This window comes from Podarcis raffonei, chromosome 7 (genome assembly GCF_027172205.1).
Source record: "Podarcis raffonei isolate rPodRaf1 chromosome 7, rPodRaf1.pri, whole genome shotgun sequence".
Classification (NCBI taxonomy): domain Eukaryota; kingdom Metazoa; phylum Chordata; class Lepidosauria; order Squamata; family Lacertidae; genus Podarcis; species Podarcis raffonei.
In genome coordinates this window covers 7,644,654-7,669,793 of record NC_070608.1, presented here as the reverse complement: position 1 = coordinate 7,669,793, position 25,140 = coordinate 7,644,654, and the positions used below count along the sequence as shown (strand labels likewise).

Genomic DNA, 25,140 nt, shown 5'->3' with positions numbered 1-25,140 from the left:
ACCATGCCGGAGGGATGCTGATCCAAAGTTTTTGAGAGCAATGCGAATAGCTACTTTTGATGTCATTCATTAGCAAAGGTAAGAGGGGATATGTAGCTGAATGGCAATGCTGTGCACCTTTGGCTGATAGGTGGGACAAGTTAACTGCATGGAGTGTTCTGTTAGAAGGATACCAGGTGAACTGCATGGAGTGTTCTGTTAGAAGGATACCAGGCTGGTGAAGACGGCAGGAATTTTTAGTTCCCAGAGCAGAAAGTACTAGGCAGGATAGAGTAATGGTTTGTCTAATACATTCCACATTGTAAAACTCTTGCTGTCTGGCTAATCTATTGTGGGTTTTTTCCCCCTAATTTTCATATTTCTTAACAATCCCAATTCAACTTGAGTTTTATTTATCCACTTTTGTTCAAAAATCACATTTTAATAACAATAAAATTACACAGGCCTTCCCAATTCATTCCGGAATCACAAGAGCTGTTCAACTCCTTCTCACACTCCTCATCTCCAACACCCAACCAACCAATGTCCATGACACAAGAGGTTAGTTTCTGATCTTAAGGCTGAGTCAGAGAGCAGAAGAGGAGAATTTGAGTTCTAAAACGATATGCTTACTGATGTTGTGAATGTATTTTTTTTACTCAGAGCAAAGATCCACAACACATCAGCGAACTCCATTTCCCCCCTGAGCCTTTGAAACTGATAAGTTGTGGCAAACATTCCAATGACTATATTCCTAAAGTGTTCATCGGTCATGAATTCCCACTATAGCATGTATCTTTTTTTATTGTTTGAGTGTCTCAGTTTCATATGGTTGAGCTTTACAGCTAAAACTGACTCCACATTTGTTTTTTTTCTCTTGTTAGAACTATACAAGAAAAAGCCCAAAAGTCCAGATACAACAAGATGAACAATGATGGCCTGGGATCCTGGTCCACTTTGAATGCTTCATTGGAAGATATTGCAGCAGAAAATGGAACTGACTTCCTAACCCCCCAGGATGGTTTCGATCACGAATTATCACCATATGATATAGCAGACATTCTTATCTCCATCTCCATTTTACTTATTAGCATTTTTGGAATCATTGGGAATGGAACTGTCATCTGGTTACTTGGTTTTTGCATGAAGAGGAATCCTTTCACCACTTTCATACTACATCTGGCTGTTGCTGACCTTGGGGCTCTCATGAGCTTATCTCCTCTTTCAATTATGAGAATTTTGACTTTATTTCCATTCTTCACTTTTTATAATAACTTGTTTGCAGTATTCGAGAATTTGTTGTGGTTTATGTACAACACTGGTCAATATCTGTTGACAGCCATTAGCATGGACAGGTGTATTTCTGTTGTTTTCCCACTTTGGCATAGATGCCACCGACCACCACACTTTTCCACCCTTGTGTGTGCCACAATATGGATCATTTCTTTCCTGCTCACTGCAATCAACTTGATTGTTTCTATTTTTAACATTCTACAGTATACCATTTTCTACCACCTTCTAATGAATGCTATACTTTGCCTCCCACTCATGACTGTTTCCACTCTGGTCCTGTTTAGAAAAGTTTACTTCAGATCACAACAGAGGAAGAAGGGAAAAGCTTTAACAGCCATTCTACTTGCCCTCCTCTTCTTCCTCTTCTTAGCTTTCCCATTAACTTGCATTGTATTGATCTGTTTTTTCACTCCATTTGTAGACTATAATGTGAGATCTGTTGTAATATCTGTTGGGTTATTATGCAGCTGCCTGAATAGCAGTATTAACCCACTGATTTATTTCCTGATTGGGAGAAACAAGAGGGCTCGATCCAGGGAGAGCATGAAGGTCATACTCCAGAGACTTTTCAAAGAGGAGGAAAACTGCAGAGAGGAAGAAGAAGTTCCAGTTCAAACCCGGATGTGAAGAAATACTTCAAAATAGCTCAGAAAGCTTCATTAATATCTCTTGGTGTATTTCTTGGTACTTGTTTTCCCCTGTACTCACTATTTTATTATTTTGGATTCATTTACTCTGTTAATTTTTGTCCTCGTTTCAGGAGTATCGTTAAAAGCCCCTTGGATTGCCCATTTGGCAGGATAAATGTTTTATATGTTTTAGAAAATTAAATAAAAATAAATGCCGCTTTAACAGTGTGAGTTGAGTGGGATGACTTGCTAAATGGTATAGATAACAGATTCATTGCCAAAGGGAATGAAGTAAAGAAATCTTCACATGTAGAGCTTGAATGTTTGAAGAAAACAGAAGAAAGTATTTCCCCCAGATTTTTAAAAAAGTGCATGATAGTTAATTCCACCAGTACAATCCCTATTTTCTGTGCTATTTTTCTAGAAAAAGAACTGCAAAAACTCACCATGAAGGCCTCCCTTGTTCTCTTATAACAGCCATGGCACCCACCTGAGGGGTGTGGGAATTGAGCTCTGGTGAATTGTGGCTGAAAGAAAGCCATGCTTATATTGATGTAGTGATATAGAAATTATAACTATGTGCATATAGAAATCTACACCTTTATAGGGCAATGTGACAATTAGCAGAAGTGATTCATGACATCAATGTTTCTCCAACTTTCCAATAATTTTTTGAAAAAAACACCAGAGCATACAGGGTGGAGATGGCTCCATATCATGCCACAATGCACTTTCCACTCAATGCTAGCCATCAAGCCTATATCCAAACATGCACTAGACTCCTTTGCATGCTGAAGAAATGAAATCACCATGTATAAAGACTCACCTTGACACATCATTCTCGTTAACACTTATTAAGAAAGATTAGGATGGGGCATGAGAATAAAGCAATCAGGTGAAACCATGCAGTCCACTCTGCACTGCAGAGCAAAAAGTCCCCTTTGAGCAGGGGAGAAGTTGACTGGGTTCCTCTTAAGCTGATTAGCTTTTCACTGGCACAAGTTAGTGACCCACCACAATGTGCAAAGGCTCTAATGCAATTGAGAGGAAGCAAGCTGCTCACATAAAAAGCTAACCAAAAATCAGCCTGAGCAAGTAACACTCATCATCAAAATGGCACAAAGCACCTGATGGGTGGCAAAGAAAGATTACTGCCTTCCAACCCAGCTCCTACAGTCTGTGTGTGTGTGCGCGCGCGCGTGCTCGCGATTAATGAAAGTACCGTAAATCTAATTATTCAAAAGAGAGGAATTAACTTGCTGTTGGACTGATGCAGAAGGACTGAACCCAAGGATTGAGAATTGGATGTGGTCTGAGGTCCAGAACTTTAATTATCCCCATAATGTTTTGGAATTCTTTTGCATATCATTATTGTATATATAGTTATTTTCCCCCATAATATAAGTTTTGGGTTAGATGCTTTTGTAACTTGTCTCCTCTCACAGGAAACACCCAACTATCTTCTGCAGAAGTTCAAACAAGATAGCTCTGGTGGCAGATAACAATGTCCTGGCATTTAACGGTCATGAACATGTGCCCAGTAGACCATTCTCATACAGAGTCTTCTATATCACATATCTAAGTCTCATGTGCAGTAATATCAAGTTGATACTTCCCATGTTTGGGCTTCTGTATCCAAAACTATACCACCATTGCATAAGAGGCATGCTTTGTGTAGCGCTGAGAGGGGCATAAAACCCCCAGAAAAACCCGAAAAAAATTCAGTGGAATGGGATATGGAATGACTAAATGGAAAAAACTAAGAACCAGGTGGAAGGAGGCATTCTGTAGGTCTCTCTCTCTCTCTCTCACACACACACACACACACACAGAGAGAGACCATCTCTTGGTAGATTGCAGTCTTATTCAGACTGAGAACTTGTTTTTTTCCTTGTCGCCAGGATGGATTAAAGAGTATATAAATAAAAATAGAGGCTTTAAAATATTGATGCATGTGGGATTTTGGTGTTTGGTCCCACCAAAAAAAGCCCATCAGCCTCCCACACATGTCAAATTTTTCCCAACGGGATTGGAAAATTAAGGAGATTAAGGCCTGCCAGCAGATCATCATGGGGGAGGAGAGTCCTGTTGTGTTCAGAAGCTATATGTGGGTTTCCCTGAAGCATCTGTTTGGTCATTGTGAGACCAGGACAGTTGGCTGCAGGGGCCTCTTATCTGATCTAGCAGGACTCTCCATTTGTTCTTCAGATATAGTTCTCCACCCTAGCAGAATCAACAGCAAGCTCATGGCTCACTTAAGACATTAGCTACTCTTTCTGTTAATGGGTCAGATGACACTCTAATCAATAAAGATATTTCTCCAGATAAGGTCAAAGAGAAGTGGGACTTGCTTACCACTTGCAAACTCTCTCTTCTCAAGAGTGCCTGACGGGGACACTGAACTTTAGAAGGCAAGAATCTCCTCCTGAGTTTGTCAAATGCTATCCTGAGACCCAATGTGGAATACAATCATCTTATCACATGATTATTGCAAATGGATTACACAGAACTGAAGAGACATGGGCAGGATCCTACACATCTTGCTAAGAGCCAGATGATGCATCTTAACAATTTCTGCAAATCTTCTGATAACCTGCTTATTCCAGCACCACTTGCTGCTCCCACTCACCATGCTGGAGGGATGCTGATCCAAAGCTTTTGACAGGTATGCGGATAGCTAATTTTGATGTCATTCATTAGCAAAGGTTAGAGGGGATCTGAATGGCAATGCTGTGCACCTTTGGCAGATAGGTGAGCCATGTTAATTCCATGGAGTCTTGTGTTACCAGGTGGCTGGGTGGTGAAGATGGCAGGTTTCCACATCCAGTCAGAGCAGAAAGTACTAGGCAGGATAAAGTAATCATCATCATCGTTTTTAATTTGTATACCGCCTCTCTATCTTACAATACTCAAGGCGGTTTACAAGCTGAAGAAACAAAAAATGCACATCTCACAACAATCTAATGCAATACAAAAATATGACAATAAAACTCAACAATAAAATAGGCAATCTCCATCAAAAAAGTAACATTCAACAATCATTAGAACAGTATAAAATAACAATATCAACACATAAAAGTTAAACAGAAATCCACTCAACAGTCACAATAATATCTAAACTATAATCAATAAAACAATGGCAAGCCATGGTACATAAAACAATACAATACACATTGAGAAGCAGAAGGTAGAGCAAGGCAGGTGGAAGGAGGCCTTGCCTGATCGAGTCTCTCCCCTCACAGTTCTTCCTCCAGGCACAGCTCCCTAGGGAGGACTCCTAGGGCTGCAAGGTGGGGCAAGGCAGGTACAAGGAGGCCATTTTCTACCACCTTTTAATGAATGCTATACTTTGCCTCCCACTCATGACTGTTTCCACTCTGGTCCTGTTTATAAAAGTTTACTTCAGATCACAACAGAGGAAGAAGGGAAAAGCTTTAACAGCCATCCTACTTGGCCTCCTCTTCTTCCTCTTCTTAGCTTTCCCATTTACTTGCATTTTATTATATACTCTCTGCAATGGTGGAAACAATACAGAAATATTTCTTGGGCTCTTATTCAGCTGCCTAAACAGCAGTGTTAACCCTTTGATTTATTTCCTGCTTGGAAGAAAGAAACACAGTCGATCAAGGGAGAGTTTGAAGGTAATATTCCAAAGGGTTTTCAAGGAGGAGGAAGATGGGAGAAAGAAGAGAGATGTTCAGGTCCAGTCCTGGATCTGATGACTTCAAAAAAAATCAACCCATGAAAAAGACTTTGAACTAAAAGTGGAGACGACAAGTGTATCTTTCCATGTTTATCTGTTTGCTTTGTAACACAAAGGCTTTAATTTAAAAAACTGATTAAGTTTTCCTCCAAAAACCCCCTCATTTTCTATCTCTCCTTATATTTCTTGGTACTTCTTCTACTTTGAACTCAGTATCTTAATATTATAAATCTATTTATTAATATCCACATATTGTATATCTCTGGGGAGACATAGAGGTCTTTCCATTTTTTTTCAACCACTCTTTCCATTTTTTTCAACCAGAGATTTATATATTATTATTATTATTTGTTGAATTTATATACTGTCCTAAACACGGAGGTCTCAGGTGAGTGAGGCCTGCAGTTCTTTGTGGTCCTTTTATTTTCTTCTTGGCTATTTTTTTCATTTGAGAGTAGAGAAAATAAATGTCAACAATAAGGTATTTGTGCTGGGAAACATCCTAAAAATCCTGTGAATAGAATTGGGGATAGATGTCAGAAGGTCTGAATGGCAAGGAAAGGGAATGATTCTGACACCTGAATGTTGGATAGATTGGACAGCCAAGCAAATTCAGAGCAGTTCACCCTTACCCATTTGAGAGATGGACACAGAGAGTGTGAAGTGAGGAAGCAGAGCTGAGTAGAAAGTTATTTGTCTTAAGCCACCCACCTCTCCTCCACTTCCCACTGATCCTGCTGCTATAGTACAACAAATAGATATCAAACACAAGGCACATCGTAAGAAGAAAACACATCATAAAAGCAAGCTGAAGAGTTGGCCTTTCTGGAGGGCTTGTCTTTATGAATCATTTTCTTCTGATGTGTCTTATGTTTGATACAACCGTGAATGCAGTTAAGAATCTCCTCCTACACCAGCCATCTTGATAACCAATGGGGGGGGGGATCTTACTGTTAGGATATTTCCGTTCCACCTTAAAAGGGAGCAGACTATGTGAGTCACAGAGTCTGCGTATTTCCTGTTCACAGGATGTTTATGTTTTCTATTGCTTTCGTTTCTCTCTGTGCCTGAACACGCAAGCAGGCAGTCATGTTTTTCTTTGTTCTGACCAACGCTGAATAAACTTGGAAAAATGCTCTCCTGCTGTGCATCTTTCTGAACAAGATTGTTAAGGAGCTACCCCCACACATCCAAGAACAGATCCTCACCAACACACCAACAGAACCTCGACCAGGAACTTTCTATCTTCTACCTAAAATACACAAACCAGGAAATCCAGGACGCCCCATCATTTCAGGTATTGGCACTATTACAGTGGGTGTCTCCGGTTATAAGGACTCTGTTCTGAAACCATATGCCATCAGTGCTCCCAGCTATGTACGTGACACCACAGATTTTCTGAGGAAAATACAATCTTTAAATAATCTTCCCAACAATACTATACTAGCTACTATGGATGTGGAATCTCTGTATACCAACATCCCACACAACGATGGTTTACAAGCTATAAGGAACACCATTTCAGATAAAACCACAGCGGACTTTGCCACCAAACTCTGCCAATTTGTCCTTACCCACAACAACTTCAAATTCGGTGATGACCTGTTCCTTCAGATCAGCGGCACAGCAATGGGCACCCGCATGGCCCCACAGTATGCCAACATCTTCATGGCAGATTTAGAACAACGTTTCCTAAACTCCCACCCACTCAAACCTCTCTTGTACCTGCGATACATTGACGATATTTTTATCATCTGGACACATGGTCAACAGACCCTGGACACCTTCCACCAGAAATTCAATGATTTTCACCCCACAATCAACCTAACAATGAATCAATCTATGCAAGAAATACATTTTTTGGACACTACTATAAAAATACAGGATGGGCACATAGACACCACCTTATACCGTAAACCAACTGACCGACAAACATATCTACATGCCTCTAGCTACCATCCCAAGCATACCAAGCAGTCCATTGTATATAGCCAGGCACTACGTTACAGCCGTATCTGTTCCAATTCTACAGACAGAGACTCTCACCTAAGAGATCTACAGCAAACCTTTTTAGAACTAAAATACCCAGCAGATGAAGTTAGACAACAGATCAACAGAGCCAGACTGATACCCAGAGAGAACTTGCTGCAAGACAGACCCAAAAAAGAAAATAACAGAACACCTCTAGTCATCACATACAGCTCCCAAGTTAAAACAGTACAACGCATCATCAGAGATCTACAACCTCTCCTGGAGAATGACAGTTCTCTTTCTCAAGCTCTGGGAGGAAGACCTTTCATTGCCTACAGACAGCCACCCAATCTTAAACAACTCCTAACCCACAATAATACTACAACCAGACGTAACACGGACACTGGCACCAGAGCCTGCAATAAACCCAGATGCCAACTTTGCTGCCACATACACCCGGACAACACCATTACTGGCCCCAACAACATCACACATACCATCTCGGGACTATTTAATTGCTCATCGTCTAACATTGTATATGCCATCAAATGCCAACAGTGTCCCTCAGCTCTCTATATTGGACAAACAGGCCAAACCTTACGCCAAAGAATAAACGGACATAAATCGGACATCAAGAATCACAAGACAGAGAAACCAGTAGGAGAACACTTCAATCTCCCAGGACATTCTATACAAGATCTCAAAGTAGCCGTTTTACTACAAAGGAATTTCAGAAATAGACTGGAAAGAGAAGCTGCTGAATTGCAACTCATTACCAAACTTAAAACCATGGAGAGACCTGGTCTGAACAAAGACATTGGATTCTTATCTCATTATACATGACAAAGCCATTTTTCACCTTCTCACCCCATGCTTTTTCCTGTAAGACCTATTGCAGTCGTTAAGAGTCGTCAACAGGCTCATCACAGCTATCTGCCAATCACCCATTCCCACCACCCTTCTGAGTAATACCCCTCCCCACCTTCTCACTATATAGAAGGATCTGGCAACTTCTGTTTCGGTGTATCTGAAGAAGTGTGCATGCACACGAAAGCTCATACCAAGAACTAACTTAGTTGGTCTTTAAGGTGCTACTGAAAGGGAAAAAAAATTTTGTTTGTTTTGACTATGGCAGACCAACACGGCTACCTATCTGTAGTTGCTCACAGGTATGTGAATGTCTCAAGTTGACACAGTTCATTTGCAAAAGCAGAAGGGGAAGCAAAGGCAGAAGTGTACATGCATTGCTGGCAGGAAAATCCAGGCTGAATCCCTGGAGAAGGGAATACTGGGCTGGAGAAACCAATAATCTGCCCCACAACTGCTCTACAGTAGGGATAAAACATTTTTTTAAAAAAAGAATCTCAGTGTCAGACTCATAAGCAAATCTCTCTCTCTCTCTCTCTCTCTCTCTCTCTCTCTCTCTCTCTCTCTCTCTCATAGCTCTCATTTTGCTGCTTGAATCTCCTCCTACACCAGCCATCTTGATAACCAATGGGGGGGGTGTTACCTCATGATATTGACAAGAACAGATAAAAGAAGTGATAGAAATTAGTGGGTGGAGCCCTAAATATCTAGCAGGAAGCTTGATAAAACATCTGCTGTTTCTTTGGAGCTACATTCATTTCTGAAAATGCTCTGACCCCCTACTTATTCCAGCACAGGATACATTGTACTTCCTTCTGCATTCCACACACCATCTCTGAAGATTGCTGATCAAGAGTTTCACACAGGTATGCAAATGTTTCAAGTTGATGCAGCTTATTTGTAAAAGCAAGAGGGGAACCATAATACGGTAGCAGAGGTCTGCATGCAGGAGGAATACCCTTGAAGAGATACCAGTTTCTTTGTGACATAAATTACATTCCTATTATTCTTTACTATATGCATTCTGTGATTAGAGAGCATGGATGAGAGCAGATTAGGACACAATAAACTGTAGATTAAAATATCGTTGTTGTTTTTCCGTATGTGAACCATGACTGACTGGTTTGTTTGTGTATTTGATATGTGGATTTAGGAACAGACCCAGATGTGTCACTCTACGGAACAAAATTGGATAAATAGTAACAAAAGCTACATATGCTTATTCTTAGTGCTCTGGCATAACTCGGTGACATCTGTTATCAGATTTCTGTTCCAAACTTAACAGCTAAATTCAGATTGTATCAGAATGGGAAATGGTGGTTAGTTTTGCAACCATGTTGCAAGCAAGAAGACAAAAGAGGAACTAGTGGCAGAACAAACAGCACTGTTAGATGCACTTTGCCCATGCTTGAAATCCAAAGAAATACAAAATGTATACTTGGAACATAGAGGCAAATGTCTAGGGTTTTGTCTGGAACAATAGGTGAGTATTTCAAGTAATAAGTTCCCTGTTTCTTCTCTGCCATTTCCCAAAATCCTATTGACCACAATGAATAATGGATTAATTTGGAGGGTCCCCTCTCCATTTGTGTATTTTCCCCAGCTATTTAATTAACATATTTATTGTGAAAATAGATAATGGCCATATCTGCCCAATTCAAACTATACAAATTTTCAAATGTCTCCATTTATGTCTATGGCTGACCCCCTAACATCCACTGGGATATATAAAAACAGGTTCTCAGGGCTCCTTCACACCTCATTTGGCCTTCCATTTCCCACTAGGAAAACCCTCTCTTTACTGCTGAATCGAAACAAATGACCATTGGGTTTTTCCGCAGATTTCTGTTCATTCCAATTCAGAGGCAAAGAGTGTGTTTTTCAGGGAAAACTGCACAGCAAAGGCAAGGTCACTTGCACCGGTGTCTGAAAACTGCGTGAAACTGTGCCTTTTTGGAATGGGACTGGAGGAAGGTGGACAAGCCCTCAATCTGAACAAGGAAAATGATCTAACCAGAATGTGCCATGTTATTTACTCTACATAGATCTTTACATATATATGTGTTTCTGACATCTTATTCATCTTATCCATCTTATCTTATCCATTCTGTTCTCCTGTCCCACCTGGTTCTCCATTTTCCCTCTCTTACAGAAGCCCGCCCAGCACCCTTCCATGTTCCATAGTTACACTTGTGGGCCTCCACACACACCATGCATTCAAAACATATCATTCCACTCAAAGAATCCCAGGCACTGTAGTTTCCCCCCTCACCAGTTGTTCCCTGCAACTTATTTACTCACTTTTCACAAGAATGCTTCTCTATGACATCAAGACTTTGGAGGCAAGAACCTCCTCTTAAATTAGCTTTCTTGACAACCAATGAACAAAATTATTCTTGACACAGGATGTTGGCAAACTGCTTAAGAACAGATGAAGAGTAATGGGTGGAGCGCTAAACATCTTGCGGAGAGCTTGGTGATACATCCATTTTATCCTCCTTGGGGCTGTAGTCAATTCTGTCAATCTTCTGACTACCTCCTCATTCCATCACAAGATATTGTGATTCTTGCTGCCTCCAACTCACCATTTTCTTAGACTGCTGATCAACAGTTGCTCACAGGTATGTGAATGTCTCAAGTTGACACAGTTCATTAGCAAAATTGGAAGGGGAACCAAAGGCAGAAGTGTACATGCATTGCTGGCAGAAAAGTCCAGGCTGAATCCCTGGAGAAGAGAATACTGGGCTGGAGAAACCAATAATCTGCCCCACAACTCCTCTACAGTAGGGATACAACATTACTTTTTTAAAAAAAGAATCTCAGTGTCAGGCTCATCAGCAAATATCTCTCTCTCTCTCTCTCTCTCTCTCTCTCTCTCTCTCTCTCTCTCAGCTCTCATTTTGCTGCTTGAATTCACTTTAACTTGTGTTTTATTTTTCTGTTACAATTCTTCTTTTTTTCCATAAACAGCTTACTGCTGGTGACACTTGTCCTTCTTAAGTTAGTAAATGCTATGTGAGAGACAAAAAAAAAGGGGGTCAAGGAGGGTCAATAGGAGAGGAGTGAAAAATGTCCCTATTTTCATCTGAGAAATGTTAGAGGGCATGGTTGTTTGTTTGTCATAAATTTCCACGATAGCATTACTCTTTTATTATTGTTTCAGTCTCTTGGTTTAATATGATTGAGTTTTATAACGCAAACTGACTTCACATTTCTTTATTTTCTCCAGGTAGGAAGAGCAATGCAAGGCGTAGATCAAAAGTAGAGATCCAGCAAGATGAGCAACGATGGCCAGGGATCCTGGTCCACTTTGAATGCTTCATTGGAAGATATTGCAACAGAAAACGGAACTGACCTCCTAACGCCCCAGGATGGTTTTGATTATGAATTATCACCATATCACATAGCAAAAATTCTTATCTACATCTTCATTTTACTTATTAGCATTTTTGGAATCATTGGGAATGGAACTGTCATCTGGTTTCTTGGCTTTTGCATGAAGAGGAATCCTTTCACCACCTTCATCCTGCATCTGGCGGCGGCTGACATTGGGACTCTCATATGCTTATTTCCTTTTTCCATTATAAACCTTCTGAGGTCATTTTTATATTTACCTCCCTATATGGATAAGATTGTAACATTGGTTTACATTCTTTTCTTCTTCATGTACAACACTGGTCAATATCTGTTGACAGCCATTAGCATGGACAGGTGTGTTTCTGTCGTTTTCCCACTTTGGCATCGATGCCACCGACCACCACACTTTTCCACCCTTGTGTGTGCCACAATATGGATCATTTCTTTCCTGCTCACTGCAATCAACTTGATTGCTTCTATTTTTAACATTCTACCGTATATCATTTTCTACCTCCTTCTCATGAATGCTATACTTTGCCTCCCACTCATGACTGTTTCCACTCTGGTCCTGTTTATAAAAGTTTACTTCAGATCACAACAGAGGAAGAAGGGAAAAGCTTTAACAGCCATTCTACTTGCCCTCCTCTTCTTTCTCTTCTTAGCTTTCCCATTAACTTGTATTTATTTATTCATTTTTTCCCCTCCATTTATAGACTATAATGTGGGATCTGTTTTAATATCTGTTGGGTTCTTATGCAGCTGCCTGAATAGCAGTATTAACCCACTGATTTATTTCCTGATTGGGAGAAACAAGAGGGCTCGATCCAGGGAGAGCATGAAGGTCATACTTCGGAAACTTTTCAAAGAGGAGGAAAACTGCAGTGAGGAACAAGAAGTTCCAGTTCAAACCCAGATGTGAAGAAATACTTCAAAATAGCTCAGAAAGCTTCATTAATATCTCTTGGTGTATTTCTTGGTACTTGTTTTCCCCTGTACTCACTATTTTATTATTTTGGATTCATTTACTCTGTTAATTTTTGTCCTCGTTTCAGGAGTATCGTTAAAAGCCCCTTGGATTGCCCATTTGGCAGGATAAATGTTTTATATGTTTTAGAAAATTAAATAAAAATAAATGCCGCTTTAACAGTGTGAGTTGAGTGGGATGACTTGCTAAATGGTATAGATAACGGATTCATTGCCAAAGGGAATGAAGTAAAGAAATCTTCACATGTAGAGCTTGAATGTTTGAAGAAAATAGAAGAAAGTATTTCCCCCAGATTTTTAAAAAAGTGCATGATAGTTAATTCCACCAGTACAATCCCTATTTTCTGTGCTATTTTTCTAGAAAAAGAACTGCAAAAACTCACCATGAAGGCCTCCCTTGTTCTCTTATAACAGCCATGGCACCCACCTGAGGGGTGTGGGAATTGAGCTCTGGTGAATTGTGGCTGAAAAAAGCCATGCTTATATCGATGTAGTGATATAGAAATTATAACTATGTGCATATAGAAATCTACACCTTTATAGGGCAATGTGACAATTAGCAGAAGTGATTCATGACATCAATGTTTCTCCAACTTTCCAATAATTTTTTAAAATAAACACCAGAGCATACAGGGTGGAGATGGCTCCATATCATGCCACAATGCACTTTCCTCTCAATGCTAGCCATCAAGCCTATATCCAAACATGCACTAGACTCCTTTGCATGGTGAAGAACTGAAATCACCATGTATAAAGACTCACCTTGACACATCATTCTCGTTAACACTTATTAAGAAAGATTAGGATGGGGCATGAGAATAAAGCAATCCGGTGAAACCATGCAGTCCACTCTGCACTGCAGAGCAAAAAGTCCCCTTTGAGCAGGGGAGAAGTTGACTGGGCTCCTCTTAAGCGGATTAGCTTTTCACTGGCACAAGCTAAGTGATCCACCACAATGTGCAAAGGCTCTAATGCAATTGAGAGGAAGCAAGCTGCTCACATAAAAAGCTAACCAAAAATCAGCCTGAGCAAGTAACACTCATCATCAAAATGGCACAAAGCACCTGATGGGTGGCAGAGAAAGATTACTGCCTTCCAACCCAGCTCCTACAGTCTGTGTGTGTGTGCGCGCGCGCGCGCTCGCGATTAATGAAAGTACCGTAAATCTAATTATTCAAAAGAGAGGAATTAACTTGCTGTTGGACTGATGCAGAAGGACTGAACTGAAGGATTGAGAATTGGATGTGGTCTGAGGTCCAGAACTTTAATTATCCCCATAATGTTTTGGAATTCTTTTGCATATCATTATTGTATATATAGTTATTTTCCCCCATAATATAAGTTTTGGGTTAGATGCTTTTGTAACTTGTCTCCTCTCACAGGAAACACCCAACTAAATTCTGCAGAAGTTCAAACAAGATAGCTCTGGTGGCAGATAACAATGTCCTGGCATTTAACGGTCATGAACATGTGCCCAGTAGACCATTCTCATACAGAGTCTTCTATATCACATATCTAAGTCTCATGTGCAGTAATGTCAAGTTGATACTTCCCATGTTTGGGCTTCTGTATCCAAAACTATACCACCATTGCATAAGAGTCATGCTTTGTGTAGCGCTGAGAGGGGCATAAAACCCCCAGAAGAACCCGAAAAAAATTCAGTGGAATGGGATATGGAATGACTAAATGGAAAAAACTAAGAACCAGGTGGAAGGAGGCATTCTGTAGGTCTCTCTCTCTCTCTCTCTCTCTCTCACACACACACACACAGAGAGAGAGAGAGAGAGAGAGAGAGAGACCATCTCTTGGTAGATTGCAGTCTTATTCAGACTGAGAATTAGTATAAAATAACAACATCAACACATAAAAGTTAAACAGAAATCCACTCAACAGTCACAATAATATCTAAACTATAATCAATAAAACAACGGCAAGCCACGGTACATAAAACAATACAATACACATTGAGAAGCAGAAGGTAGAGCAAGGCAGGTGGAAGGAGGCCTTGCCTGATCGAGTCTCTCCCCTCACAGTTCTTCCTCCAGGCACAGCTCCCTAGGGAGGACTCCTAGGGCTGCAGGGTGGGGCAAGGCAGGTACAAGGAGGCCATTTTCTACCACCTTTTAATGAATGCTATACTTTGCCTCCCACTCATGACTGTTTCCACTCTGGTCCTGTTTATAAAAGTTTACTTCAGATCACAACAGAGGAAGAAGGGAAAAGCTTTAACAGCCATCCTAATTGGCCTCCTCTTCTTCCTCTTCTTAGCTTTCCCATTTACTTGCATTTTATTATATACTCTCTGCAATGGTGGAAACAATACAGAAATATTTCTTGGGCTCTTATTCAGCTGCGTAAACAGCAGTGCTAACCCTTTGATTTATTTCCTGGTTGGAAGAAAGAAACACAGTCGATCAAGGGAGAGTTTGAAGGTAATATTCCAAAGGGTTTTCAAGGAGGAGGAAGATGGGGGAAAGAAGAGACTTCCGGGTTAGCGCGATCGACTAATGGCGGATTCTCTCCGAGCTCCGGAGGGAATCTGCTCAGTAGGGGACGGGTCTTGCCGCGGCGGTGACGCGGGGACCCTCAGAAACCACAGGCGCTGAAGCCTGTGGACTTGGTGACGCGGCAGGCACCATTTGCGCCCCCCCGACCCACGAAGGAGCCTTTTTAAAAGCTTCGGAACGGGGGACAGGGAGCGTCGCGGTGCTGTGAGTCGATTGCTCCCCCTACGGAGCGAAGCCACATGCCATGGTCGGAGAGCGCTGACTTCTTCCTTTGAACATTTGGACTAAAAGTAACAACACGTGAGTAATACGGAAATTGGATTTAAAATTTCTTTTTTGGATTTGGCACGAGCGGGGAAGGCGCAAAGAGGAATTCCATCTCCCCGTCTTGTAAACATCTTAAAGCAAGGACTAGATAACTAAGGTTGAGAGAACACCTTCTTCTAGAGAGGATAAAAGTAATTAATTTCACGTTTTGGCAGTATAAGTGAATTTGCTGGAGGATAAGAGTTAATTTTGAAAGTGGAACCGTCACCCCCCCCAGGACCCGGGAGCGATCCGTGAGAGAGCCTGTTGAAGAGACACAGAAGATTTTGACAGCTGTCAAACTAGCTGTCAAAGCTGGGGAAAAAAGAGAGCTTTGTTTCTGTTGCCTTTGCTGGTTATATTTGTTACATTCAGGTAATAAATTGTTGAAAATAAAGAGGAAAAGGTAATTTGACTTTTGGATTGGAACTGGAAGGAATACTAAGTAACCAGAACCAGGGCTGTGGGACATTACAAGAATGGCTGCAAATGGAAAAATACTGACTGAACTGGAGAGGACTTTTCTTCTCCTGGGAAAGTTACAAGAACAAAGCAATGTTTTGGCTACAAATGTTACAACATTGAATGAAACAGTAAATAAACTTGCTGAAACTGGAAGGGACTTGACTCAAGTCTTTGTATCTGAACAAAAAGTTTTTGTAACTGAGCTAAAAATCTTTGCAGCTGAACAAGAAAAGAAATTTGAGAAATTTGAGAAAGTGGGGAAAGAGATATATGACGATTTAGAGGGAAAGGAAGGAGGAGCTATAATGCCGCAGATGATTAAGGAGAGCCAGAGGCCTGCTAAGATGGATATAAAGGAAAAGAAGAATGAGATTATGAAAATCTGGTTTGAATGGAAGAATGAGGAATGGAGAGATCTCCTCATGTGGAGATCTGAAGACTTATGGATTACAAACCTGACTAAAGTGGAAGCTGGAGTTTCTGGGACATTTGGACTTAAAAGAAGTAAGAAACAAGATTTGGACTACACTTTTAAATATGGAGGTCTGGCTGGAAGAAATATGGACCTTATTGGGACAGAGCTTCTCCGAGATTTGGTGTTTAATACAAAGGACTATCAAAAAAACCGGCAGAGAGGAATTGAGAGAGAATTAAGAGCCTCGGATGTGAGGTCACCAGGCTGACAGCAGATAGACTGATGGACATTTGTTGGAGCTCGAAACCGGGAAAGGCGGGGAGTGCGGCTTTGGGAATCCAAAGGGTGTACAATTATACTTTGTTTTCTTTTTGTATTTTGTTTTGCTACTTATATCAAAATGGGGAACTCGTGAAAGGGAATTGGGGTCGATCTTAGAAAAAGATATTAAGAATAAATACTGGCGTATAAAGACTGAGGTTTAGGTTAAAATTGGTTAATTAAAATGAAGTAAATATAATAAGGTAAAATTTGGGGTTAAGAACTTGCTGAACTAAAAATTGATCTGGAATACAAGAAGGGGAGGTGTGGGGAAGTCTGGGAAATATGTTATTGAAAGTAAGGAATGCAAATTATATGTGTGTGTTTTTTTCTGTTTTTTTTCTGTTTTTTCTTTATTTTTTGAAAATTTCAATAAATATCTTTTTAAAAAAAAAGAAAGAAGAGAGATGTTCAGGTCCAGTCCTGGATCTGATGACTTCAAAAAAAATCAACCCATGAAAAAGACTTTGAACTATAAGTGGAGACGACAAGTGTATCTTTCCATGTTTATCTGTTTGCTTTGTAACACAAAGGCTTTAATTTAAAAAACTGATTAAGTTTTCCTCCAAAAAACCCCTCATTTTCTATCTCTCCTTATATTTCTTGGTACTTCTTCTACTTTGAACTCAGTATCTTAATATTATAAATCTATTTATTAATATCCACATATTGTATATCTCTGGGGAGACATAGAGGTAAACACTCTTTCCATTTTTTTCAATCACAGATTTATATATTATTATTATTATTATTTGTTGAATTTATATACTGTCCTAAACACGGAGGTCTCAGGTGAGTGAGGCCTGCAGTTCTTTGTGGTCCTTTTATTTTCTTCTTGGCTATTTTTTTCATTTGAGAGTAGAGAAAATAAATGTCAACAATAAGGTATTTGTGCTGGGAAACATCCTAAAAATCCTGTGAATAGAATTGGGGATTGATGTCAGAAGGTCTGAATGGCAAGGAAAGGGAATGATTCTGACACCTGAATGTTGGATAGATTGGACAGCCAAGCAAATTCAGAGCAGTTCACCCTTACCCATTTGAGAGATGGACACAGAGAGTGTGAAGTGAGGAAGCAGAGCTGAGTAGAAAGTTATTTGTCTTAAGCCACCCACCTCTCCTCCACTTCCCACTGATCCTGCTGCTATAGTACAACAAATAGATATCAAACACAAGGCACATCGTAAGAAGAAAACACATCATAAAAGCAAGCTGAAGAGTTGGCCTTTCTGGAGGGCTTGTCTTTATGAATCATTTTCTTCTGATGTGTCTTATGTTTGATACAACCGTGAATGCAGTTAAGAATCTCCTCCTACACCAGCCATCTTGATAACCAATGGGGGGGGGATCTTACTGTTAGGATATTTCCGTTCCACCTTAAAAGGGAGCAGGCTATGTGAGTCACAGAGTCTGCGTATTTCCTGTTCACAGGATGTTTATGTTTTCTATTGCTTTCGTTTCTCTGCAAGCAGGCAGTCATGTTTTTCTTTGTTCTGACCAACGCTGAATAAACTTGGAAAAATGCTCTCCTGCTGTGCATCTTTCTGAACAAGATTGTTAAGGAGCTACCCCCACACATCCAAGAACAGATCCTCACCAACACACCAACAGAACCTCGACCAGGAACTTTCTATCTTCTACCTAAAATACACAAACCAGGAAATCCAGGACGCCCCATCATTTCAGGTATTGGCACTATTACAGTGGGTGTCTCCGGTTATATGGACTCTGTTCTGAAACCATATGTCATCAGCTATGTACGTGACACTGTAGCACCCTGCTTGTGGTTAACGCTTAGCTGGAATGAAATATTCAACGCAGCAATAGAGAAATTAAAATAATAATTTATTTGTCAGACAAATAAATGTGAGGCACAGTGGTATATGGTTACCAAGCTCTGGCCTGGCCTCCTGCCATTATGGCCAGCACTTATATTCCCTCAGCTCAGCCCCCTTGCTCCTCCTTTGGCTGCCTCTGTCCAATCAGCCTGGTTAAAATTCCTATTGGCTGTTTGCTAGAACCAATCATAAAAGATACACCCATTTCCTATTACCTTTTATGGGAGACAAAGAGCTATATTTCCTTCTATTTATAATTGGCAAACAAATAGCCATTAACCTCTACAAGGCACCTTAATTACCAGATAACCTTTTGCCCTAGACTAGGCGCCTTAACTAACATTTCATCTTTTGCCCTATTGCCCTATTCACTCCAAAACAGATGGTGGCTAATTTTATCTGAACAGATCTTTTGTTCATCTTCCCACACAGCATCTATGAAAGAGCTCCTTCTTTGGAGGTCATATGTCAGGAGTGCTCTTGATGGTGTTTTCCTGCTTGGCAGGGGTCTGGACTCAATGGCCCTCGTGGTCTATTCCAACTCTTCTATGATTCTATGATTCTATGAAATAAGAATCTAATCATAAGAATCTAACATTACTTTCTAAATCCTTTGCATAATTACATTTAAGCCAATATATTTCATACATAACATATATAGATTTTTAGAAGCAAAGACCTTTTCTAAATAAAAAAGGAACTTTATAAAAGCTAGGTTCTCTAAGTTCTCTAAATTCTCTGAAGCTTCAAAGCAGCTTCAGAGAGAAGCCTCTTCCCTAGCCAGCTGCTGTTTGTATTAGCTCTTGCCCTTTTAACCTTAGGAAGATGTGGCTCAAGTTTAATGGGAGGCACAATAATTATTGCTATTTAATTGTGTTTTTGTAACCTTGATTGTATTCTATAATTTGTATGGTCAGTGTGACCTTTTGCTCCCAGCCTGTTTTATGACCGCAATAAACCAAAGGGGCCTCTGACAAAGACCTTGCCTGCTGGTTTCCTGTCTCGAAAGAAACATTTGTGAATTTAAGCTCATTTTTAGAATACAGGAATCTGATCAAAATATAAGCCTTGATTAAAATGCAGGCTATGATCAGATGCCTCATTCCCCCCTTTCAAGCTCAAGGACCTTCATCCCAAGTGTCCTTGATAGCTTGACCTTCATCGTATTCCTGAGGTAAAGCTCTGTATAGGGCCATGATATGAGGTAGAGTTTCATTTGAAATCATCTTGCTAATTGTACTTCTAAAACATGAAATGATACATGGCACCATACACAAAACCATTACTACTACCGTCAAGAAAAACAAGCAAGACAATAGTATCCCTTTGAGTCCTGCGACATTTGGTAACCAGTTGGTGAGCCATCCCATATCCCATCCTTCCCATGTTTGTACTGGGACATGTGCTATATTCTCCATCTTTGTGGCCAACACACACGGATTGCCTCACCATTATCAGAAATGTTAAAGCAACAGGCATTCCCTGTCAAGTTCAAGACTCCACATAGGCCTCCCTGCCTGGCAAGTACATAATCCATTCCCATTTTCAGCTGCAAAATGGCGGCTCTACTTTCATCCAACTGTTGTGCAATAAGTCTCAAACTCTGGGCCGTTGCATTGGTTACAAGTTCCACTACTGCTTGCAATCGAATTATTCTGTTTAGATTATAAATAGGATCTCGAGCCCCTTGTATGAGCTCATCAGGATTCCAGGAGGCAGGTTCATAATAGGCTATAATGCGCTCTGGTGGCCAATCATCAGTATCGCTCCAACTTTGGGTACTTCCTCCTGCTATATGAGAAATATCAGCGTTTCTTCGTGTACGCTTGGCCGAACTAGTGGGCATAATCCACATTGGTGGTAATACCCATCCCAGGAAACAAGTCCCACTCCATTTGGAAGGGAGTTTCTTGTATGCCCATTCTCCACATATCCACCACAACCATCGGGTCTGAGGTTTTTGGTACGTGGAGTGCATAAGGCGAAATATCAAAAGGGGCATAGAGCTCACAGTGCAGTATGTTAGATTGCCTTTTTCTGTCATAGTTATGTTCCACACCATTTTCCATGCATGAATAAAAGGAGGTGCACAGGGCAAGGTATTCCGAGTTCGATAGGTAGTACCGTTTGCCCAGGTTTGACTATTCTTAATATAATCCCAAGTATAGTGGCAATGAGAAGAGCCTATCATGGTAGAATCAGCTGCCTCTGATGATTTATGTACACAGAATTCCCCTTGTACAGGTATAACTCGTATTGGTTTAGTTGAGTTCCATCCGGGGAAATTCTGTACTTCTGTTTGGTGTGGCATTTCGCTTACCATACCAATGGCATTTAATGGTATTGGTAATAAGGGCATACCTCCCTCTGAATCATCTGGCCCAAGAGAGCAAACAAGGCAATTGGTCCTATTTGTAACATTGGCTACCATCTCAGCTAAGCCTACCCACATATTGTGGTCATGGCGGAATCCATATTTAGCAAATTTGGTCAGATTCAAGGACCCTTCCCCTTCCCAAGGGATCAGGATTAATAATAAAATCATGTTGATGTCTAGTATATGCATTCCTTCCACAAAAGATTACCTTATTGTGATAACAAAAAAATATTAGCCCCAATATAATTCCCCCAGTGACAGAAATGGGGAACCACCAAGACCAAAACATATATCCCAAGGATCCCCAATGAGTAATATCTCTGATAATTGTTCCACGGGGGGGAGGCAGTCAATCAATTGTATAAGAGAATCTTCCCGTTCACAATCGCTGGTTCAGATGCTCCTCAAGCTTCAGGCGTGCGCAGGTCAGCCAGCTTCCAGGTTGTGGCTGCAGCAGGCCGGTCGTCTAATGTTGCCCGTGACCTAGCCCGTTCCCCGTAGGGCTAGATACAGGGGTTTTTGGAGAGAGTCAGTTTAAAAGGATTAGAGGGGTCACCTTTGCACGTCCAACTGCCTTCGGACTTCTTCAAATGGGAGTGATGAATCCAGGGGGTCACCTCAGCTACCTTCACCGCTGTTGGAGTAGAGAGCAAGATGGTGTAAGGTCCACGCCACTTAGGTGCAAGTGGATCGCGTTTCCACTCTTTCACCCATAGCTATCGCCAGCCTGGAACTGATGAATCGGCTCGGCAATGCTGCACGGCGTGTGCTGAGGGCCCACCTGTTAAGAGAAACAAAAAACAACACGGGAGAGAGATTGCACTTGTCCCTGTGTCACATAGTCTCCTATTTGTTTGAGGTCAGCTGGAATATCCTGAACAAAGGAGGGCGGCCTCCCATACAGGAGCTCAAAAGGTGACAACTTAAGTCTTTTTGTGGGTGTGCACCGAACACGAAACAGTGTTATGGGTAACACATCACTGCTGTGGCCAGCATTATCATCTTTTCCTTATGACACTTCTTCTTCTCTTGTTTCTCAGCCTCATCCCTATTCCGATAAACTCGGCGTGCAATGGCCATAATTTGGCTCATCAGCATCCCTTCCCATCCTTCTGATTTCTGAATTTTCTTACGAATGTCAGAAGCACACTGGGCCACAAATGTAGCAGTAATCATTCTGCTGTTTTCAGGGGCTTCAGGGTCAAAAGGAGTCCATATACGATAGGCTTCCTGCAGCCTCTCTAAAAAGTCTCCCGGACTCTCATTTGGTTTCTGTTCTACTTCTGAGACTTTAGACATATTAGTGGGCTTCTGGCATGCCCTGCGGATACCTTGCACAAGCGTCTGGCGGTAGGTGGTAAGCCTGGCCAGGTGAATTGCATTGTTTGGATCCCAATTAGGATCTTCCAAAGGAAAGTTATCCTGGAGATGACGGTCAATATTAAAAATATTTCCCACTCTGGCCTGCTCACGCAAATATATCTGTGCCTTTTCAATTATGTCTCTTCTTTCCTCAGTGGTGAACAGAGTATTCAGGAGTTGGCGGCAAACTGTCCAAGTAGGACTATGAGTATTTACTATTGAAGTCACCAAGTCCATCATAGCCTGAGGTTTTTCTGCGAAAGATGGGGTGTGTGTTTTCCAATTCATCAGATCCGTAGTTGTGAATGGAATGTACTGGAGGGTCGAAGTTCGAGGTGGCCGTGGTCCGGGTTGCCTGTTAACCAGCACAGGCTCCTCAAGTGCATCAAATACTCTTCTAAGAGGGGCTACTACGTGACCTTTCTCTTCGCTTTGCTCTAGGGGCCTCAAATCATAGGGGATGGTATCTGTCCCAAGGCGTTCTTTTAGCAGCTTTATACGCCTGGCTGTATTGCTTGCTGACCGATCAAGGTCTCCCTGTAACTTCTGTAATAGTTCTCTAGGATTTGGATGTACAGGGGTTTGGGGTGGGCAATTGGTTGTTCCACTAAAGGAGACTGTAGATGGAGTTCTACTGGGACTCACAGGTGGAATAACCACTTCTGCTTGGGCTTTATTATAGGACTCCAAGGCCTCCTGAAGATATTTATCATAATCTATCAAGGAATCAAGTTCTGTGACTCCACCCCCATTATTCGTTCCACTTTCTTGCCTTGGGGTTACAACTGGTGGAGTATTTGGATTAGGCTCCCTTCGATGTGGAGCATAGGGTGGAGGTGGAAGCACCTCTTCCTCTGGTCCCTCAAAAATGGGTTTGAGTTTATTTGGCAAGATTCCTTTCCTAGCTTCGGCTTTTACAGCCAATAATTTGCATCGTTGGACTTTGCATTCCCTTATCCATGGAGGATTTTTATTTAATGTGCTCAGCCAAGAATCTATATATGAAAATTGTTCTGGGCACCCTCCCGTTTCTTTGGCGATATTAGACCAAAGTTTGCTTACTAAATTTATATCAAAGGTTCCCTGAGATGGCCATTCAGTATTTTGTTTCGGCCACTCTAATTCACATAACGTTCTCAAGCGCTCTGGCATCATTTTGACTCCATATGCCCCTGAGAAGGCTTTCTTAAAATTATTTAACATACATTCAAGAGGTGTATTTTACCCCTTTGAACCCCCAACTCCCATTGTATGGCCCTGTGAAGTATCCACTCAGTCACTCACACACTCGCTTCGTGGGGTTCCTTGCCCAGTGAAGTCGCCTTACTGGGAACCGAAGTACTACCCACTCCACACTCAGGTCAGCTACGATTGTACTTTCTCACACATACAATGCGCTGGATACTTCACCACACTCTACCTCCCAACCTTTCCCTTTTCCTCCACCAGACCACAATCTGATGTACCCAACCACCTAGCGTACTCAGTTTCCCCCTTACTGAGACGCAGAAGTTTGATCAAGACTTCTCTTCCTCCCAATTAATTGGAGGGCCAAAACCCCTTAGTGCACTTACCCTTAGCTGGTTCCCTGTTTATTTCTCTGGTTCCCCCCGGTCCGTCGCCGTCGGTGAGCAGGGTATCAGACAGACGAGACTTCTGTGTTCCCCTGGGAAAATGTTCCAGTGCGCGCTGGGTAAGCAGTTAGTGGTCCTCCCTCTTGTACCCTGCCCAGTAAGGCGAAGGGGCTGCGTTCCAGCAGACCACTTATCCGAGTCACGGCACCATAAAATGTAGCACCCTGCTTGTGGTTAACGCTTAGCTGGAATGAAATATTCAACGCAGCAATAGAGAAATTAAAATAATAATTTATTTGTCAGACAAATAAATGTGAGGCACAGTGGTATATGGTTACCAAGCTCTGGCCTGGCCTCCTGCCATTATGGCCAGCACTTATATTCCCTCAGCTCAGCCCCCTTGCTCCTCCTTTGGCTGCCTCTGTCCAATCAGCCTGGTTAAAATTCCTATTGGCTGTTTGCTAGAACCAATCATAAAAGATACACCCATTTCCTATTACCTTTTATGGGAGACAAAGAGCTATATTTCCTTCTATTTATAATTGGCAAACAAATAGCCATTAACCTCTACAAGGCACCTTAATTACCAGATAACCTTTTGCCCTAGACTAGGCGCCTTAACTAACATTTCATCTTTTGCCCTATTGCCCTATTCACTCCAAAACAGATGGTGGCTAATTTTATCTGAACAGATCTTTTGTTCATCTTCCCACACAGCATCTATGAAAGAGCTCCTTCTTTGGAGGTCATATGTCAGGAGTGCTCTTGATGGTGTTTTCCTGCTTGGCAGGGGTCTGGACTCAATGGCCCTCGTGGTCTATTCCAACTCTTCTATGATTCTATGATTCTATGAAATAAGAATCTAATCATAAGAATCTAACATTACTTTCTAAATCCTTTGCATAATTACATTTAAGCCAATATATTTCATACATAACATATATAGATTTTTAGAAGCAAAGACCTTTTCTAAGTAAAAAAGGAACTTTATAAAAGCTAGGTTCTCTAAGTTCTCTAAATTCTCTGAAGCTTCAAAGCAGCTTCAGAGAGAAGCCTCTTCCCTAGCCAGCTGCTGTTTGTATTAGCTCTTGCCCTTTTAACCTTAGGAAGATGTGGCTCAAGTTTAATGGGAGGCACAATAATTATTGCTATTTAATTGTGTTTTTGCAACCTTGATTGTATTCTATAATTT

The 25,140-nt window shown here is 41.2% G+C and overlaps 3 protein-coding genes across 3 annotated transcripts; 2 read left to right on the top strand and 1 right to left on the bottom strand.

Annotated features, from left to right (window-relative positions):
* The first annotated feature begins 903 nt into the window (after positions 1-903).
* On the top strand, positions 904-2,105 carry LOC128416841 (mas-related G-protein coupled receptor member H-like). Its single transcript, XM_053394859.1, has one exon. The coding sequence runs from the start codon at positions 904-906 to the stop codon at positions 1,897-1,899; it is 996 nt and encodes a 331-aa protein (XP_053250834.1). The 3' UTR covers positions 1,900-2,105.
* A 9,614-nt stretch (positions 2,106-11,719) lies between these two features.
* Positions 11,720-12,718, top strand: LOC128416840 (proto-oncogene Mas-like). Its single transcript, XM_053394858.1, has one exon. It carries the CDS (start codon positions 11,720-11,722, stop codon positions 12,716-12,718), a length of 999 nt encoding a protein of 332 aa, XP_053250833.1.
* Positions 12,719-19,681: 6,963 nt separating this feature from the next.
* Positions 19,682-24,033, bottom strand: LOC128417042 (syncytin-2-like). Its single transcript, XM_053395223.1, has 2 exons — positions 23,949-24,033; positions 19,682-21,646 (listed from the first exon to the last, which is right to left on the bottom strand). Exon 2 carries the CDS (start codon positions 21,199-21,201, stop codon positions 20,041-20,043), a length of 1,161 nt encoding a protein of 386 aa, XP_053251198.1. The 5' UTR covers positions 21,202-21,646; positions 23,949-24,033; the 3' UTR covers positions 19,682-20,040.
* Between the last annotated feature and the right edge of the window lie 1,107 nt (positions 24,034-25,140).

Coding starts and splice junctions, on each gene's coding strand:
- LOC128416841 (XM_053394859.1), top strand. CDS start 904: ATGAACAATGATGGCCTGGGATCCTGGTCCACTTTGAATGCTTCATTG.
- LOC128416840 (XM_053394858.1), top strand. CDS start 11,720: ATGAGCAACGATGGCCAGGGATCCTGGTCCACTTTGAATGCTTCATTG.
- LOC128417042 (XM_053395223.1), bottom strand. CDS start 21,201: ATGCATATACTAGACATCAACATGATTTTATTATTAATCCTGATCCCT.